General features: G+C 51.4%; 1 protein-coding gene across 1 annotated transcript in view; it reads left to right on the forward strand.

The window, feature by feature from the left end:
* Positions 1-19,837, forward strand: part of irf7 (interferon regulatory factor 7) — a 79,741-nt gene that overhangs the window by 48,024 nt on the left and 11,880 nt on the right. Inside the window, exons 7-8 of the mRNA XM_073049979.1 lie at positions 6,011-6,133; positions 15,145-15,513. Coding sequence (XP_072906080.1) covers positions 6,011-6,133; positions 15,145-15,513 — 492 coding nt within the window. The remainder of the gene's footprint in view (positions 1-6,010; positions 6,134-15,144; positions 15,514-19,837) is intronic.

Genomic DNA, 19,837 nt, shown 5'->3' on the forward strand with positions numbered 1-19,837 from the left:
GTGGGGTTGTTGGCGGGCAGGGTTGGATGTGGTGGGCTGGGGGTGGGGTTGTTGGTGAGCAGGGTTGAATGTGGCGGCTGGGGGTGGGGTTGTTGGTGAGCAGGGTTGGATGTGGCGGCTGGGGGTGGGGTTGTTGGTGAGCAGGGTTGGATGTGGTGGGCTGGAGGGTGGGGTTGTTGGTGAGCAGGGTTGGATGTGGTGGGGTGAGGGTGGGGTTGTTTGTGGGCAGGGTTGGATGTGGTGGGCTGGGGGTGGGGTTTGTGGGCAGGGTTGGATGTGGCGGCTGGGGGTGGGGTTGTTGGCGAGCAGGGTTGGATGTGGCGGCTGGGGGTGGGGTTGTTTGTGGGCAGGGTTGGATGTGGCGGCTGGGGGTGGGGTTGTTTGTGGGCAGGGTTGGATGTGGCGGCTGGGGGTGGGGTTGTTTGTGGGCAGGGTTGGATGTGGCGGCTGGGGGTGGGGTTGTTTGTGGGCAGGGTTGGATGTGGCGGCTGGGGGTGGGGTTGTTTGTGGGCAGGGTTGGATGTGGCGGCTGGGGGTGGGGTTTGTGGGCAGGGTTGGATGTGGCGGCTGGGGGTGGGGTTTGTGGGCAGGGTTGGATGTGGCGGCTGGGGGTGGGGTTATCGGTGAGCAGGGTTGGATGTGGCGGCTGGGGGTGGGGTTGTTGGGCAGGGTTGGATGTGGCGGCTGGGGGTGGGGTTGTTGGTGAGCAGGGTTGGATGTGGCGGCTGGGGGTGGGGTTGTTGGTGAGCAGTGTTGGATGTGGCGGCTGGGGGTGGGGTTGTTGGTGAGCAGGGTTGGATGTGGCGGCTGGGGGTGGGGTTGTTGGTGAGCAGGGTTGGATGTGGTGGGCTGGAGGGTGGGGTTGTTGGTGAGCAGGGTTGGATGTGGTGGGGTGAGGGTGGGGTTGTTTGTGGGCAGGGTTGGATGTGGTGGGCTGGGGGTGGGGTTTGTGGGCAGGGTTGAATGTGGTGGGCTGGGGGTGGGGTTGTTGGGCAGGGTTGGATGTGGCGGCTGGGGGTGGGGTTGTTGGTGAGCAGGGTTGGATGTGGCGGCTGGGGGTGGGGTTGTTGGGCAGGGTTGGATGTGGCGGCTGGGGGTGGGGTTGTTGGTGAGCAGGGTTGGATGTGGTGGCTGGGGGTGGGGTTGTTGGGCAGGGTTGGATGTGGCGGCTGGGGGTGGGGTTGTTGGTGAGCAGGGTTGGATGTGGCGGCTGGGGGTGGGGTTGTTGGTGAGCAGGGTTGGATGTGGCGGCTGGGGGTGGGGTTGTTGGGCAGGGTTGGATGTGGCGGCTGGGGGTGGGGTTGTTGGTGGGCAGGGTTGGATGTGGTGGGGTGAGGGTGGGGTCGTTTGAGGGCAGGGTTGGATGTGGCGGCTGGGGGTGGGGTTGGTGAGCAGGGTTGGATGTGGCGGCTGGGGGTGGGGTTTGTGGGCAGGGTTGGATGTGGCGGCTGGGGGTGGGGTTATCGGTGAGCAGGGTTGGATGTGGCGGCTGGGGGTGGGGTCGTTTGTGAGCAGGGTTGGATGTGGCGGCTGGGGGTGGGGTTTGTGGGCAGGGTTGGATGTGGCGGCTGGGGGTGGGGTTGTTGGCGGGCAGGGTTGGATGTGGTGGGCTGGGGGTGGGGTTGTTGGTGAGCAGGGTTGAATGTGGCGGCTGGGGGTGGGGTTGTTGGTGAGCAGGGTTGGATGTGGCGGCTGGGGGTGGGGTTGTTGGTGAGCAGGGTTGGATGTGGTGGGCTGGAGGGTGGGGTTGTTGGTGAGCAGGGTTGGATGTGGTGGGGTGAGGGTGGGGTTGTTTGTGGGCAGGGTTGGATGTGGTGGGCTGGGGGTGGGGTTTGTGGGCAGGGTTGGATGTGGCGGCTGGGGGTGGGGTTGTTGGCGAGCAGGGTTGGATGTGGCGGCTGGGGGTGGGGTTGTTTGTGGGCAGGGTTGGATGTGGCGGCTGGGGGTGGGGTTGTTTGTGGGCAGGGTTGGATGTGGCGGCTGGGGGTGGGGTTGTTTGTGGGCAGGGTTGGATGTGGCGGCTGGGGGTGGGGTTGTTTGTGGGCAGGGTTGGATGTGGCGGCTGGGGGTGGGGTTGTTTGTGGGCAGGGTTGGATGTGGCGGCTGGGGGTGGGGTTTGTGGGCAGGGTTGGATGTGGCGGCTGGGGGTGGGGTTTGTGGGCAGGGTTGGATGTGGCGGCTGGGGGTGGGGTTATCGGTGAGCAGGGTTGGATGTGGCGGCTGGGGGTGGGGTTGTTGGGCAGGGTTGGATGTGGCGGCTGGGGGTGGGGTTGTTGGTGAGCAGGGTTGGATGTGGCGGCTGGGGGTGGGGTTGTTGGTGAGCAGTGTTGGATGTGGCGGCTGGGGGTGGGGTTGTTGGTGAGCAGGGTTGGATGTGGCGGCTGGGGGTGGGGTTGTTGGTGAGCAGGGTTGGATGTGGTGGGCTGGAGGGTGGGGTTGTTGGTGAGCAGGGTTGGATGTGGTGGGGTGAGGGTGGGGTTGTTTGTGGGCAGGGTTGGATGTGGTGGGCTGGGGGTGGGGTTTGTGGGCAGGGTTGAATGTGGTGGGCTGGGGGTGGGGTTGTTGGGCAGGGTTGGATGTGGCGGCTGGGGGTGGGGTTGTTGGTGAGCAGGGTTGGATGTGGCGGCTGGGGGTGGGGTTGTTGGGCAGGGTTGGATGTGGCGGCTGGGGGTGGGGTTGTTGGTGAGCAGGGTTGGATGTGGTGGCTGGGGGTGGGGTTGTTGGGCAGGGTTGGATGTGGCGGCTGGGGGTGGGGTTGTTGGTGAGCAGGGTTGGATGTGGCGGCTGGGGGTGGGGTTGTTGGTGAGCAGGGTTGGATGTGGCGGCTGGGGGTGGGGTTGTTGGGCAGGGTTGGATGTGGCGGCTGGGGGTGGGGTTGTTGGTGGGCAGGGTTGGATGTGGTGGGGTGAGGGTGGGGTCGTTTGAGGGCAGGGTTGGATGTGGCGGCTGGGGGTGGGGTTGGTGAGCAGGGTTGGATGTGGCGGCTGGGGGTGGGGTTTGTGGGCAGGGTTGGATGTGGCGGCTGGGGGTGGGGTTATCGGTGAGCAGGGTTGGATGTGGCGGCTGGGGGTGGGGTCGTTTGTGAGCAGGGTTGGATGTGGCGGCTGGGGGTGGGGTTTGTGGGCAGGGTTGGATGTGGCGGCTGGGGGTGGGGTTATCGGTGAGCAGGGTTGGATGTGGTGGCTGGGGGTGGGGTTGTTTGTGGGCAGGGTTGGATGTGGCGGCTGGGGGTGGGGTTGTTTGTGGGCAGGGTTGGATGTGGTGGGGTGAGGGTGGGGTTGTTGGCGGGCAGGGTTGGATGTGGCGGCTGGGGGTGGGGTTGTTGGCGGGCAGGGTTGGATGTGGCGGCTGGGGGTGGGGTTATCGGTGAGCAGGGTTGGATGTGGTGGCTGGGGGTGGGGTTGTTGGGCAGGGTTGGATGTGGTGGCTGGGGGTGGGGTTGTTGGTGGGCAGGGTTGGATGTGGCGGCTGGGGGTGGGGTTGTTGGCGGGCAGGGTTGGATGTGGTGGGCTGGAGGGTGGGGTTGTTGGCGGGCAGGGTTGGATGTGGTGGGCTGGAGGGTGGGGTTATCGGTGGGCAGGGTTGGATGTGGTGGGGTGAGGGTGGGGCTGGGGTTGGTGAGCAGGGTTGGATGTGGCGGCTGGGGGTGGGGTTGTTGGTGAGCAGGGTTGGATGTGGCGGCTGGGGGTGGGGTTATCGGTGAGCAGGTTTGGATGTGGCGGCTGGGGGTGGGGTTGGTGAGCAGGGTTGGATGTGGCGGCTGGGGGTGGGGTTGTTGGCGGGCAGGGTTGGATGTGGTGGGGTGAGGGTGGGGTCGTTTGAGGGCAGGGTTGGATGTGGCGGCTGGGGGTGGGGTTGTTGGTGAGCAGGGTTGGATGTGGTGGGCTGGGGGTGGGGTTGTTTGTGGGCAGGGTTGGATGTGGTGGGGTGAGGGTGGGGTCGTTTGAGGGCAGGGTTGGATGTGGCGGCTGGGGGTGGGGTTGTTGGCGGGCAGGGTTGGATGTGGCGGCTGGGGGTGGGGTTGTTGGCGGGCAGGGTTGGATGTGGCGGCTGGGGGTGGGGTTGTTGGCGGGCAGGGTTGGATGTGGCGGCTGGGGGTGGGGTTGTTGGTGGGCAGGGTTGGATGTGGCGGCTGGGGGTGGGGTTGTTGGTGAGCAGGGTTGGATGTGGCGGCTGGGGGTGGGGTTGTTGGTGAGCAGGGTTGGATGTGGTGGGCTGGGGGTGGGGTTGTTGGTGAGCAGGGTTGGATGTGGCGGCTGGGGGTGGGGTTGTTGGCGGGCAGGGTTGGATGTGGTGGGCTGGGGGTGGGGTTGTTGGTGGGCAGGGTTGGATGTGGCGGGGTCGTGGGGTGAGGGTGGGGTCGTTTGAGGGCAGGGTTGGATGTGGCGGCTGGGGGTGGGGTTGTTTGTGGGCAGGGTTGGATGTGGTGGGGTGAGGGTGGGGTCGTTTGAGGGCAGGGTTGGATGTGGCGGCTGGGGGTGGGGTTGTTGGCGGGCAGGGTTGGATGTGGCGGCTGGGGGTGGGGTTGTTGGCGGGCAGGGTTGGATGTGGCGGCTGGGGGTGGGGTTGTTGGTGAGCAGGGTTGGATGTGGCGGCTGGGGGTGGGGTTGTTGGTGAGCAGGGTTGGATGTGGTGGGCTGGGGGTGGGGTTGTTGGTGAGCAGGGTTGGATGTGGCGGCTGGGGGTGGGGTTGTTGGCGGGCAGGGTTGGATGTGGTGGGCTGGGGGTGGGGTTGTTGGTGGGCAGGGTTGGATGTGGCGGGGTCGTGGGGTGAGGGTGGGGTCGTTTGAGGGCAGGGTTGGATGTGGCGGCTGGGGGTGGGGTTGTTGGCGGGCAGGGTTGGATGTGGCGGCTGGGGGTGGGGTTGTTGGCGGGCAGGGTTGGATGTGGCGGCTGGGGGTGGGGTTGTTGGTGGGCAGGGTTGGATGTGGCGGGGTCGTGGGGTGAGGGTGGGGTCGTTTGAGGGCAGGGTTGGATGTGGCGGCTGGGGGTGGGGTTGTTGGCGGGCAGGGTTGGATGTGGCGGCTGGGGGTGGGGTTGTTGGCGGGCAGGGTTGGATGTGGCGGGGTCGTGGGGTGAGGGTGGGGTTGTTTGAGGGCAGGGTTGGATGTGGCGGCTGGGGGTGGGGTTGTTGGTGAGCAGGGTTGGATGTGGCGGCTGGGGGTGGGGTTGTTGGTGGGCAGGGTTGGATGTGGCGGCTGGGGGTGGGGTTGTTGGTGAGCAGGGTTGGATGTGGTGGGCTGGGGGTGGGGTTGTTGGTGAGCAGGGTTTGATGTGGCGGCTGGGGGTGGGGTTGTTGGCGGGCAGGGTTGGATGTGGTGGGCTGGGGGTGGGGTTGTTGGTGAGCAGGGTTGGATGTGGCGGCTGGGGGTGGGGTTGTTGGCGGGCAGGGTTGGATGTGGTGGGGTGAGGGTGGGGTTGTTTGCGGGCAGGGTTGGATGTGGCGGCTGGGGGTGGGGTTGTTTGCGGGCAGGGTTGGATGTGGCGGCTGGGGGTGGGGTTGTTGGCGGGCAGGGTTGGATGTGGCGGCTGGGGGTGGGGTTGGTGGGCAGGGTTGGATGTGGCGGCTGGGGGTGGGGTTGTTGGTGAGCAGGGTTGGATGTGGCGGCTGGGGGTGGGGTTGTTGGTGAGCAGGGTTGGATGTGGTGGGCTGGGGGTGGGGTTGTTGGTGGGCAGGGTTGGATGTGGTGGGGTGAGGGTGGGGTTGTTGGTGGGCAGGGTTGGATGTGGTGGGCTGGGGGTGGGGTTGTTGGTGAGCAGGGTTGGATGTGGTGGGCTGGGGGTGGGGTTGTTGGTGGGCAGGGTTGGATGTGGTGGGGTGAGGGTGGGGCTGGGGTTGGTGGGCAGGGTTGGATGTGGCGGCTGGGGGTGGGGTTGTTGGCGGGCAGGGTTGGATGTGGCGGCTGGGGGTGGGGTTGTGAGCAGGGTCATAGCTGGGTGTTATGGGCAGAAGTAGGGTCATGTCACCATCTCAAACACACACAGCTGACTTTTGCCTTTCTCAATGCAGAACAGCAATGGGAGCCGGTGCTGAACCTGTGCCAGGAGGGACCACTGCACGTTCCTGCTCCAGTCGCCAGGCCGCCCCCCAACCAAGGAGCACTCTCGGGGGCAGAGAGCCATCTGTCTCAACGTACGTAGAGCTCGTCACTGTGAGAACTGTGTCGACTAAAGTGAACGATCAGCCCTGATGGACTTGTAATGTTATACAGCACAGAAGCAAGTCCTTCAGCACAACTTGTTCAAGTGACCAGACATCTGGTCAAATGTCCCCTTATTTGGCCCATACCACACTATACGTGGGGTGTCACGGTAGCGTAGTGGTTAGTGCGATGCTACTATAGCTCGAGCAGCTGGAGTTCAGAATTCAGTTCCGTGGCCTCTGTGAGCAAGTTTGTATGTTTGTTCGTGTGTGTGAGTGTGTGTGTGTGTGTATTTTTCCTCTGGGTGCTCTGGTTTCCTCCCACAATCCAAAAGCATACCAGTTAGTAGAATAATTGGTCATTTAAATGTCCTGTGATTGAGGTAAGATTAAATTGGTGGGTTGCCGGCAGAGCCAGAAGGGCCTGTTCGACACTGTATCTCTAAATAAATAAAGTTATAGGCCCTTTGGCCCAATTTGATCATGCCAACCACTTTGCCTAACAATTAGTCCCATTCAGAGCCCTTTGGCCCATCTCGTCCATGCTGAAAACCATTTAAACTGTCTACTCACGTGGATCTGCACGGGACCTTAGCCCTTCATACTTCTACCATCCATGTACCTATCCAAACTCCTCTTGCATGTTGGAATGGAGCTTGCATGCACCACTTGTGTTTTCCACACTCTCATGACCCTCTGAGTGAAGAAGTTTCCCCTCATGTTCCCTTAAACTTATCATCTTTCACCTTGGTTGTAGTCCCACCCAATCTCAGTGGAAAAAGCATACTTTCATTTACCCTATCTATACCCCTCATAATGTTGTACACCTCTATCAAATATCACTTCAATCTTTTAAGTTCTAAAGAATACAGTCCGAACCCATTCAATCTTTCCTTGTAACTCAGTTCCTCCAGATCAGCAACATCCTTGTAAATTTTCTCTGCACCCTTTCAAACTTGCTTACATGTTCCTGGAGATAGGTGACCAAAACTGCACACAATACTCTAGATTGGACCTGAGCAACGTTGTATACAACTTCAACATAACATCCCATCTCCTGTACTTAATACATTCATTTATGAAGGCCAGCGTGCCCAAACTTTCTTTATGACCCTATCTATACGTGACACCACTTGCATTGAACTATGGACCTGTATTCCTAGATCCCTTTGTTCTTTCACACTCCTCAGCGCCCTACCGTTCTCTGTATAAGATCTACCCTGGTTGGTACTATCAAAGTGCCAAACCTCGCACTTGTCTGCATTAAATTCCATCTGCCATTTTTCAACCCATTTTTCCAACTGATGCAGATCCGTTTGCAAGCCATGATGGCCTTCGTCACTGTCCACTATATCCCCAGTCTTGGTGTCATCCGTAAGTTTGCTGATCCAGTTAACCATGTTATCATCCAGATCATTGATACAGATGACAAACAACAACAGACCCAGCACCGATCCCTGTGATACACCGCTGGTCACAGGCCTCCAGTCAGAAAGGCAACCCTCTGTTCTCTATCTTCCCCAAAACCACTGTCCAATCTAATTTACTATTTCATCCTGAATGCCAAGTGACTGAACCTTCTTGACCAGCCTCCCATGCAGGACCTTGTCAAGTGCCTTACTAAAGTCCACGTAGACAATATCCACTGCCTTGCCTTCAACTTGCTCGATAATCTATAAATAAGATTGGTTAGACACGACCTACCACACATCAAGCCATATTGACTATCCTTGATCAGGCCAAGTCTATCCAAATACTTATATATCTGGTCCCTTAGAATACCTTCCAATAACCTTCCCACAACTGATGTCAGAATCGCCCACCTGTAATTTCCTGGTTTTGTAAACAGCGGAACAACATTGGCTATCCTCCAATACCCTGGTAGCTCTCGTGTCACTAAGTATGTTTTAAATATCTTTGCAATGGCCCTGGCAATTTCTGCACTTGTCTTCCACAGGGTCCGACGGAATACTTTGTCAGGCCCTGGGGATTTATCCACCCTGTTTTATCTCGGTAGCAAACACCACCACCTCCGTAATCTGTACAGGGTCCATGAAATTGCTGCACTTTGTCTCACTTCTGTTGACTCTGTGTCCTCCTGAGCAAATGCAGGTGCAGAGAATTCATTTAAGATCTCCCCCATCTCTTTTGGCCCCACACATGTATTGCCATTCTGGTCTTCTGGAGGAGCAAATACAGTATGTCCCTTGCATTACTTTTGCTCTTTAAATATTTGTAGAATATCTTTGGATTCTGCTTCACCTTGTCTGCTAGAGCAATTTCATGCCTTCTTTTAGCCCTCCTGATTTTTTTCTCGTGTTTTCTTGCATTTCTTGTACTCCATAAGTACCTCATTTGTTCCTACTTGACTATACCTGCTATGCACCTTTCCCCCCCCCCCTTTTAACCAGGGCCTCAATATCTCTTGAAAACCAAGAATCCCTACACTTGTTGTCTTTACCTTTTATTCCTATGTCTTACGGTCTTTTTCTAACAGGCACATACAAGCTTTGTACTCTCAAAAATTTGTTCTTGAAAGCCTCCCACTTTCCAAGTACACCTTTGCCAGATACCAGCCTGTCCCAATGCACACCTGCCAGATCCTTCCTGATACCATCAAAATTGACCTTTCTCCAATTTAGAATCTCAACCTGTGGACCATACCTATCTTTTTGTGTATTTATTTTGCAACTAATGGTAATGTGATCTCTGGATCACAGATCAGCTGAGAAGATCATTGGGGTCTCTCTTCCTGCCATTACAGACATTTACACCACACACTGCATCCGCAAAGCAAACAGCATTATGAAGCAACACACACAAAATGCTGGTGGAACACAGCAGGCCAGGCAGCATCTATAGGGAGAAGTACTGTCGACGTTTTGGGCCAAGACCCTTCGTCAGGACTAACCGAAAGGAAAGACAGTAAGAGATTTGAAAGTAGGAGGGAGAGGGGGAAATCCGAAATGATAGGAGAAGACCGGAGAGGGTTGGGTGAAGCTAAGAGCTGGAAAGGAGATTGGCGAAAGAGATACAGAGCTGGAGAAGGGAAAGAATCATGAGACGGAAGGCCTAGGGAGAAAGAAAGGAGGAGGGAGATGGAAAACAGGCAAAGAGTGATGGGCAGAGAGAGAAAAAAAGGGGGGAAATAAATAAATCAGGGATGGGGTAAGAAAGGGAGGAGGGGCATTAATGGAAGTTAGAGAGATCAATGTTCAAGCCATCAGGTTGGAGGCTACCCAGCCGGTATATAAGGTGGTGTTCCTCCAACCTGAAAGTGGCTTCATCTTCATAGTAGAGGAGGCCATGGATAGACATATCAGAATGGGAATGGGACGTGGAATTAAAATGTGTGGCCACTGGGAGATCCTGCTTTCTCTGGCAGACAGAGCATAGGTGTTCAGTGAAATGGTCTCCCGGTCTGTGTCGGGTCTCACCAATGTATAAAAGGCCGCACCGGGAGCACCAGACCTGATATATTTATTCCCCCCCTCCTTTTTTTCTCTCTCTCTGCCCATCACTCTTTGCCTGTTCTCCATCTCCCTCCCCCTTTCTCCCTAGGCCTCCCGTCCCATGATCCTTTCCCTTCTCCAGCTCTGTATCCCTTTTGTCAATCACCTTTCCAGCTCTTAGCTTCATCCCACCCCCTCTGGTCTTCTCCTATCATTTTGGATTTCCCCCTCCCCCTCCTACTTTCAAATCTCTTACTATCTTTTCTTTAAGTTAGTCCTGACGAAGGATCCCGGCCTGAAACGTCGACAGTACTTCTTCCTATAGATGCTGCCTGGCCTGCTGCATTCCACCAGCATTTTGTGTGTGTTGCTTGAATTTCCAGCATCTGCAGATTTCCTTGTGTTAGCATTATGAAGGACCCCACGCACCCCGCATACAAACTTTTCTCCCTCCTGCCATCTGGGAAAAGTCACTGAAGCATTCGGGCTCTCACAACCAGACCAAGCTATCAGACTCCTCAATACCCAGAGTCTGGACTGACACCAACTTACAGCAACTTACTGTGCCTATTGTCTTGTTTATTATTTATTGTGATGCCTGCACTGTTTTGTGCACTTTATGCAGTCCTGGGTAGGTCTGTAGTCTAATGTAGCTTTCTCTGTGTTTTTATGTAGTTCAGTGTAGTTTTTGTATTGTTTCATGTAGCACCATGGTCCTGAAAAATGTTGTCTGGTTTTTACTGTGTACTGTACCAGCAGTTATGGTTGAAATGACAATAGGAAGTGACTTGACTTGGATGAAAAGTGTTCCCCTGCACAAACTTCTGTTACAGATCCAGAATTGCCCTCTCTCTCATTGGGACTTCTTCCTGCTGATGAAGGAACTTCCCTGAACACATTTGACAAACTCTATTTCATCTAGTCCTTTTACAGTATGGGTAACAATTTCCTCACATTTGTTGCACATCCCTCTGAAGATTTGCTATCTGCGTGTCCAAGTGTCTTCTAACTGTTATTGTTGTACCTGCCTCAACCACTTCTTCTGGCAGCTCGTTCCATACATGGGCCATTCTCTGAGAGAAAGCCTTGCCCTTCAGGTCCCCTTTAAAACTAGAGGGCACTTACACAAGGTGAGAATGGAAAGATTTGGACTTCCCTACCCTGAGGAAAGTATTTTATAAACCTTTAAGGCCATCCCTCAGTCTCCTCCACTCTGGGAAAACCTCTCCTTGTAACTCCAGCCCTCCAGTCTGGGTGGTGTGTTGTGAATCTTTTCTGCACTCTCTCCAGCCTAATGACATCCTTTCCTCAGCTGGGTTACCAGAATTACAAAGTTCAAAGTGTTTATAATCAAACTACATACATGTCACCATATACAACCCTGAGATTTATTTTCTTGTGGGCATTCACAGTAAATCCAAGAATCGCAATAGAATCAATGAGAGACTGCACACAACAGGACGGACAGACAACCAATGTGCAAAAGACAACAAACAACCTGTGTGCAAAAGACAACAAACTGCAAATGCAAATAGAAAGAGAAAAATTAGTAATAAATAAGTAAGCATAAATATCAAGAATCTGAGATGAAGAGTTCTTGAAAGTGAGTCCATAGGTTGTGGGAACAGTTCAGTGATGGGATGAGTGAAATTATCCTCTCTGGTTCAAGAGCCTGATGGTTGAAGGGTAGTGACTTGCCCTGAAGCTGGTGGTACTGGCCCTGAGGTTCCAATACCACCTTCCTCACAGCAGAAGTGAGAAGAGAGCATGGCTTGGCTGGTGGGTCTCCAGAGCCCAGTGAGCAGAACTGTAGATGATATTCCAAGTGCAATCTAACTAATAGTTTTCAGAACTTCACATGGTATCCCAATTCCTGCACTTATTATCAAGACTGAAGAAGAAACGCATATCAAAAACTTCTTCACTATCCTTCCACCTGGAACTATGTACCTGTACCCGTAGGTGTCTGTTCTACAACCCTCCCGAGAGCCATGCTGTTCCCTGGTTTAGCTCCCATACTTATCCAAGTTAAATTCCTTTTGATGTTCCTCTTTTCACTTCCCATTTGATCAATATCCCATTTCTAACCTTGGATAGTCACTTACTCTGCTGACTACATCATCACCTGCAAACTTCCCACATCACCTACATGCTCATTGTGATGGTTGATGTCAGGGGGCTCAGCACTGATCCCCCATGACACACCACTGTTTATAGATCTCCAATCTGAAAAACACTTCCACCTTGCCCTTTACTCTGACAGGAGCATGTGTGTCCAACTCCATGTCTCACTTTAAATACCTCCCACATTTCCCTTCACCTTCGAAGAGCCTTTCCCAATTGCCTTTTGTGAGTTTTCTACATGATACCTCCAAAATTAATCCCTTCAGAATTTTAACGTGGACTGGTCTGATCTTTCTCCCCATAGAGATACTGGAGATAGCAGGGTTGTGATCTGGAGCAACAATCTGAGGGAGGAGCTCAGCAGGTCAACAGCTTCTGTGGGGGGGGGGGGGGGGGGTCGGTTGGGGAGAACATTTTGTGTTCGGTTGAAACCCTTTATCAGGAGTCATCCCACCCAAGGGTGGTGGTGAAGTGTATCAGGATATGGACATCCAACATAAGGCCATAAGACATAGGAGCAGAAGTAGGCCATTTGGCCCATCGAGTCTGCTCTGCCATTCAATCATGGGCTGATCCAATTCTTCCAGTCATCCCCACTCTCCTGCCTTCACCCCGTAACCTTTGATGCCCTGGCTAGTCGGAACCTATCTATCTCTGCCTTAAATACACCAGATGCCTTGGCCTCCACAGCCACTCATGGCAACAAATTCCACAGATTTACCACCCTCTGACTAAAGTAATTTCTCCACATCTCAGTTCTAAATGGACGTTCTTCAATCCTGAAGTCGTGCCCTCTTGACCTTGAATCACCTACCATATAACTTTGCCATATCTAATCTGTTCAGATCTTTAACATTTAGAATGTTTCTATGCAATTTCCTCTCATTCTCCTGACCTCCAGGGAGTACAGCCCAAAAGCTGCCAGAAGTTGCTCATACAGTAACCCTTTCATTCCTGGAATCATTCTCGTGAATCTTATCTGAATCTCTCCAATTTTTATACATTCTTTCTAAAATAAGGAACCCAAAACTGCACACAATACTCCCAGTGTGGTCTCATGAGTGCCTTATAGAGCCTCAACATCACATCCCTGCTCTTACATTCTACACCTCTAGAAATGAATGCCAACATTGCATTTGCCTTCTTCACCACTGACTCAACCTGGAGGTTAACCTTTAGGGTATCTTGCACAAGGACTCCCAAGTCCCTTTGCATCTCTGCATTTTGAATTCTCTCCCCATCTAAATAATAGTCTGCCCATTTATTTCTTCCACCAAAGTGCATGACCATACACATTCCAACGTTGTATTTCATTTGTCGCTTCTTTGCCCATTCCCCTAAACTATCTAAGTCTCTCTGGAGGGTCTCTGTTCCCTCAACTCTACCTGCTCCTCAATCTATCTTTGTATCATCGGCAAATTTAGCCACAAATCCATTAATCCCATAGTCCAAATCATTGACATACATCGTAAAAAACAGCAGTCCCAACACCGACTCCTGTGGAACTCCACTGGTAACTGGCAGCCAGCCAGAATAGGATCCCTTTATTCCCACTCTGTTTTCTGCCGATCAGCCAATGTTCTACCCATGCTAGTAACTTCCCTGTAATTCCATGGGATCTTATCTTGCTAAGCAGCCTCATGTGCGGCACCTTGTCAAAGGCCTTCTGAAAATCCAAGTACGCCACATCATCTACATCTCCTTTGTCCACCCTGCTTGTAATTTCCTCAAAAAATTGCAGTAGGTTTATCAGGCAGTATCTTCCTTTTAGGAAACCATGCTGGCTTTGGTCTATCTGGTCATGTGCCTCCAGGTACTCCATAATCTCATCCCTAACAATCAATTCCAATAACTTCCCAACCACTGATGTCAGGCTAACAGGTCTATAGTTTCCTTTCTGCTGCCTCCCACCCTTTTTAAATAGCAGAGTAACATTTGCAATTTTCCAGTCATCCGGTACAATGGCAGAATCTATCGATACTTGAAAGATCATTGTTAATGCCTCCGCAATCTCTCCAGCTACTTACTTCAGAACCCAAGGGTGCATTCCATCAAGTCCAGGAGATTTATCCACCCTCAGACCATTAAGCTTCCTGAGCACCTTCTCAGTTGTAATTTTCACTGCACATACTTCACTTCCCTGACACTCTTGAATGTCTGGTATACTGCAGATGTCTCCCACTGTGAAGACTGATGCAAAATACACATTCAGTTCCTCTGCCATCTCTGCATCTTTTATTACAATATCTCCAGCGTCATGTTCTATTGGTTCTCTGTCTACCCTCAAACTCTCTTTTACCTTTTATATACTTAAAAAAAAGCTTTAAGTAATTTCTTTGATATTAGTTGCCAGCTTTTCATAATTCATCTTTTCCTTCCTCATGACTTTCTTAGTTTCCTTCTGCAAGTTTTTAAAAGCTTCCCAATCCTCTATCTTCCCGCTAGCTTTGGCTCTGACTTCACAGTAGTGTCCTTCTTCCATTCAAAATTTTTTTCTTATTTGGAATATAGCTGTTTTCCACTTCACTTATTTTTTGCAGAAACTCTAGCCATTGCTGCTCTGCTGTCCTTCCTGCTAGTGTCTCTTTCCAGTCAACTTTGGCCAGCTTCCCTCTGATGCCATTGTAATTTCCTTCAGTTCACTGAAATACCGACACTTTCCCTAATAAGCTGTAGGGCATCGAGCTGCAGCTCCAGATCCCTGACACGGTCTCTCAGAAGCTGCAACTTGGTGCACCTGGCGCTGATGTGGCCATCTGGGAGTCAGGAAGATTCCCAGGATTCCCACATCTGTCACCCAGAGCAAAGTACTAAACGTACAGACATGTTCTTAATTCCTCCAAAAAAATGCAAGGAAAAGAAAATCGAAGTCCACTTACCTCGTGGAAGCCCTAGCAGTTACCAATTCACCAGATTGCCATCAGGGAGATGCTACGTCCCTCACCACCAGGACTACACACCACCACTGAAGTTTCTTTCCTGTAGCTATCCAGTTTCTCAAAAAAACCTATTTGGGTGTGATATCCCAACGGTCCCCGGTATCCATTAAATAGTCAGTGTCAGTTAAATAGTCAGCCCTGTTAATGGCCTTTCCTGCACGGCATCCATTAAATGGCCTTTCCTGCACGGCATCCATTAAATGGCCTTTCCTGCTCGGCATCCATTAAATGGTCTTTCCTGCATGGCTTGGTCTGTTGATTATTTTTGCGTTTCTTCATAGTTCACATTTATTTAAGTTTGATTATTGACAATTGTACTAATTATCGATGGCTCGTGGCTGTTTGCACTATTGTTTTGGATATTGTTGGTTGCTATTGTGTTGTTATGGTATTACCCGTGTTTCGTGCTTGGCATTGAGCCACAGTTCTGGTCTGGTATGTTTCACGTACTGGCAATGAAGTGTTTCCTCTCTCCCTCTTGTTGCAGTCCCCAGTGACCTGGACATCACTATCTATTACAGAGGCAGGCAGGTCCTCCAGACCACTGTCACCAACGCCATTGGCTGCCGTCTCTACTTCCAGCAGGAGGATGAGAGTTCTGCTCACCTGCAGCAGATCCGATTCCCAGGCACAGACGACATTTCTGATTACAAGCAGAAGGACTTCACTGACCGCCTGCTGAGCAACATGGAGGGTGGTCTGCTGCTCTGGCACCGGGCTGGCGATCTGATGGCCAAACGGCTGGGCAAATGCCAGGTCTTCTGGGCTAGCGGGGATGTCGGCGCCAGTGATGAGTCCCAGAAACTCAACCGCGATGTGATGACCAGGATCTTCTGTCTGAAGGATTTCATTCAGGGTGAGATGTCCACATGCCCCAAGCCAGGCTGGGAAAGGGTCTTGGCTTTTTCAGTGTTTTTGATGGGGAGGGGAGTGGGTATCTCTGGGAGAGGAGGGAATACAACACTCATTCCCTTTCTTCTTTGGTTTGGGGCAGCCCCCAGCCCTAAGTATAGATTGATGTATCAAAATCAGGTTTATTATCACTAACATATGCTGTGAATTTTGTTGTTTTGTGGCGACAGTAGAGTACAAGATTTAAAAAAATAATTTCCACTTCAATTCCAATACCCATGTCAGTCCGTGGCCCCCTTTTCTGCCAAGATGATGCTGCTCTCGGGTTGGAAGAACAACACTTCATTTTCTGTCCAGGTAGCCTCCAACGTGAACATTGATTTCTCCAACCTTTGATAATCTTTTCCCTCCCCCTTCCCCTTCTTCAATTCCCAACTCTGGCCTCCATCTTGCCTCTTCTCCTCACCTGCCTATCACCACCCCTGGTTCCTCTCCTCCCCTTTCTCTCACTTCTCTCTACTCTCCTCTCCTATCAGATTCCTTCTTCTCCAGCCCTTCACCTTTTCCACCTATCACCACCCAGCTTCTTAATTCAAGCCCTTCCCCCACCCACCTTACTTCACCTATCACATTCTAGCTTGTCCACCTTCTCCCTCCAAGAACTTATTCTGGCTTTCTCCCCCTTCTTTTCCCATCCTGATGAAGGGTCTTGGCTCCAAATGTTTAGTTCCATCCATAGATTCTGCCCGACCTGCTGAGTTCCTCCAGCATTTTGTATGTGTTGGTTTGGATTTCCAGCATCTGCAGAATCTCTTGTGTTTTAAAAAGTACATGTAGTGCAAAAAGAGAGTAAAATAGTGAGATGGTGTTCATGGATTCGTTGTACATTCAGAAATCTGATGGCAGAGGGGAAGAAGCTGTTCCTGAATCGCTGAGTGTGTGTCTTCAGGCTTCTGTACCTCCTCCCTGATGGTAGTGATGAGAAGAGGGCATTCCTGGCTGATGGGGATCCTTAGTGATGGATTCCTCCTCTCTGAGGTAGTGCTGGATGCTGGTGAGGCTAGTGGCCACGATGGAGCTGGTTGAGTTTATAACCCTCTGCAGTAGTGACATTGCTCGGGATCAATCCTGTCTGTTTGCACATTCTCCCTGTGACCAAGTCGGCTTCCCTCGCATACTCTGGTTTCCTCCCACATCTGAAAGACATGCCAATTAAACTTCTGCGTAGACAAGAGAGAAAAGGTTCTGTTGATGGACATGTGTAATAGAGAGCAAACTGGTGGAAGAGAGGATTGGAATTAGTTTATTACTGTCACACGTACAGAGATACAGTTAAAAGCTTGTCTTGCACACATCAGATCATTACACAGTGTATTGAGGTAGAACAAGGGAAAACAGTAACAATGCAGAATAAAGTGTAACAGTTACAGAGAAAATGCAGTGCAGGCAGACAATAAGGTGTGGACCAAAAGAGGTGGATTGAGAGTCCATCTTAATGTACCAGAGAACTGTTGAGTAGTCTTGTAACAGTGGAGTGGAACCTGTCCTTCAGTCTGCTGGTACGTACTTTATGCTGGTGGGAAATGGGAGAAGAAAGTGGGTGGGGGTCTTTGATTATGCTGGCTGATTTTGATTAAATGGGACTGCACTGCAAACCTGATGGGCCAAATGGCCTCTGTTCACATTGACACCATTGAGGGAGAGGGGGGTTTACTGACTGATACCCACAGGGATGTAGGAGGTGGGTGGCACCAGTCTAGGCCACGTACTCTTGGTTTATCCATGAACTCCTCCCTCTTACACCCGGAATACACTAGGTTGTGGGACTCTCGGGTCAACTGTCAAAAGCTGGAGATGCACACCCCCCCCCCCCCCCCCAAACCCTCCCTGCTGGTTGGCTGTGACAATCCTCAGCTTCTCCCACTGCCCTGAACAAAAATAAACGCCAACACCCCTACAGGGGCTTAGGCTGCCAACACAGCTTGTCAGAATCCTCGACTTGAGCCAGTCCTTCATGTTGTCCCCAGGTGTGGCAAATGAAATATAATGTTGAAAAATGCATGGTTGTGCACTTTGCTAGTAGAAATAAATGTGCGGACTATTTTCTAAATGGGGAGAAAATCCAAAAATCTGAGATGCAAAGGGACTTGGGAGTCCTTGTGAGAACACCCTAACGGTCAACTTGCAGGATGAGTCGGTGGTGGGTGAGGAAAGCAAATGCCATGTTTGCATTCATTTCAAGAGGTCTTGGATACAAGAGCAGAGAAGCTTTATGAGGCACTGGTGAGGCTTCACCTTGAGTATTGTGTACAGTTTTGGGCTCCTCATCTTAGAAGAGATGTGCTGGCTTTGGAGAGGGTCCATAGGAGGTTCACAAGGATGATTCTAGGAATGAAAGGGATATCATATAAGGAACATTTAATGGTTCTGGGTCTGTACTCACTGGAATTTAGGAGGATGGGGGGGGGGTGGGATCTCATTGAAATCTTTCGAATGTTGAAAGGCCTAGACAGAGTAAATGTGGAAAGGATGTTTCCTATGGTGGGAGAGTCTAGGATAAGAGGACGCAACCTCAGAATAGAGGGGTATCCATTCAAAACAGATGCAGAGAAATTTCTGTAGCCAGGGGGTGGTGAATTTGTGGAATTTGTTGCCGCATGCAGCTGTGGCGGCCAGGTCATTGAGACAGAGGTTGAGAGGTTCTTGATTGGACACGGCATCAAAGGTTACAGGGAGAAGGCTGGGGAATGGAGTTGAGGAGGAGAGGGGAAAAAAGGATCAGCCATGATTGAGTTGTGGAGCAGCCTAATTCTGCTCCTATGTCTTATGGTCTTATTGAGGCTATATTACAGGCCTCCAAACAGTCCTAGGGATTTAGAGGAACAACCTTGTAGAGAGATCAGACTGTTGCAAGATACATAAAGTTGTTCTAGTAGGTGATTTTAACTTGCCACATATTGACTGGGACTTACTGTAGAAGGACTAGATGGGATAGAATTTGTCAAATGTGTTCAGGAACATTTCCTTAATCAGTCTCAATGAGAGTATACAATACTTGATCTGCTACTAGAGAGTGAGACGGCAGATGACAGAAGTTCGAGTAGGGGAACATTTTGCATCCAGTGATCACAGTGCCATTAGTTTCAAAATAAATATGCAAAAAAAAATAGGTCTGGTCTGAGGGTTGAGATTTTTGTAGTTGGAAAAAAGACCGATTTTGATGGTATCAGAAAGGATCTGTACAGTGGGACAAATGTGCATTCTGCAAAGATGCACTTGATTATCCTTCAAAAGTGAAATGTAGCGAGTACAAAGCTTGTATGTGCCTGTCAGAATACAGAGCAAGGATGACAAGTGTAGGGAACCTTGGCTTTCAAAAGATATTGAGGCCCTGATTAAGGAAAAAAAAGGTGTGTAGCAGGTATAGGCAGTTACGAACAAATGAGGTGCTTATGGAGTATAAGAAATGCAAGAGAATACTTAAGAAAGAAACCAGGAGCGCTAAAAGAAGGCACGAGATTGCCCTAACAGACAAGGTGAAGGAGAATCTTAAGAAATTCTATGGATATGTTAATGGCAAAAGGATTGCAAAGGACAAAATTGGTCCTCTGGAAGATCAGAATGGTAATTCATGTGTATTTGTTCAGGAAATGGATACAGAAGTGAGGCAAGTGGCATCAACTTCATGGACACCATACAGATTACAGAGGAGGACCTTTTGGATCTCAACCAAATTAGGTGGATAAATCCTCTGAGCCTAATAAGGTGTTCCCTCGGACTCTGCGGGAGACGAGGTTCAGTTGCTCAGCATTTAAGATGAGGTAGTAAATTGGATTAGACATTGGGTTTCTTGGAGAAGCCAGACAGTGGTAGTAGATGGTTGCCTCTCTGACTGAAGACCTGTGACTAGTGGTGTGCTTCAGTGATCAGTGCTGGGTCCATTGTTGTTGGTCATCTATATCAATAATTTGGATGATAATGTGGTTAACTGGATCAGCAAATTTGCAGATGACTCCAAGATCGAGGAAGGCTATAATAGCCTGCAGCAGGATCTGGCCCAGCTGGGAAAATGGGCTGAAAAATGGCAGATGGAATTTAATGTAGACAAGTGCAAGATATTGTATTTTGGTAGGATCAGTCAGGACAGCTCTTACACAGTGAATGCTAGGGCACTGACGGGTGCTGTAGAGGAAAGGAATCTGGAAGTATGGGTTCATAATTCATTGGAAGCGGCATTACAGATAGACGGTCATAAAGAAAGCTTCTATCACATTGGCCTTCATAAATCAAAGTATTGAGTACAAGAGTCAGGATGGCATGTTGAAGTT

Source organism: Hemitrygon akajei, chromosome 6 (genome assembly GCF_048418815.1).
Source record: "Hemitrygon akajei chromosome 6, sHemAka1.3, whole genome shotgun sequence".
NCBI lineage: Eukaryota > Metazoa > Chordata > Chondrichthyes > Myliobatiformes > Dasyatidae > Hemitrygon > Hemitrygon akajei.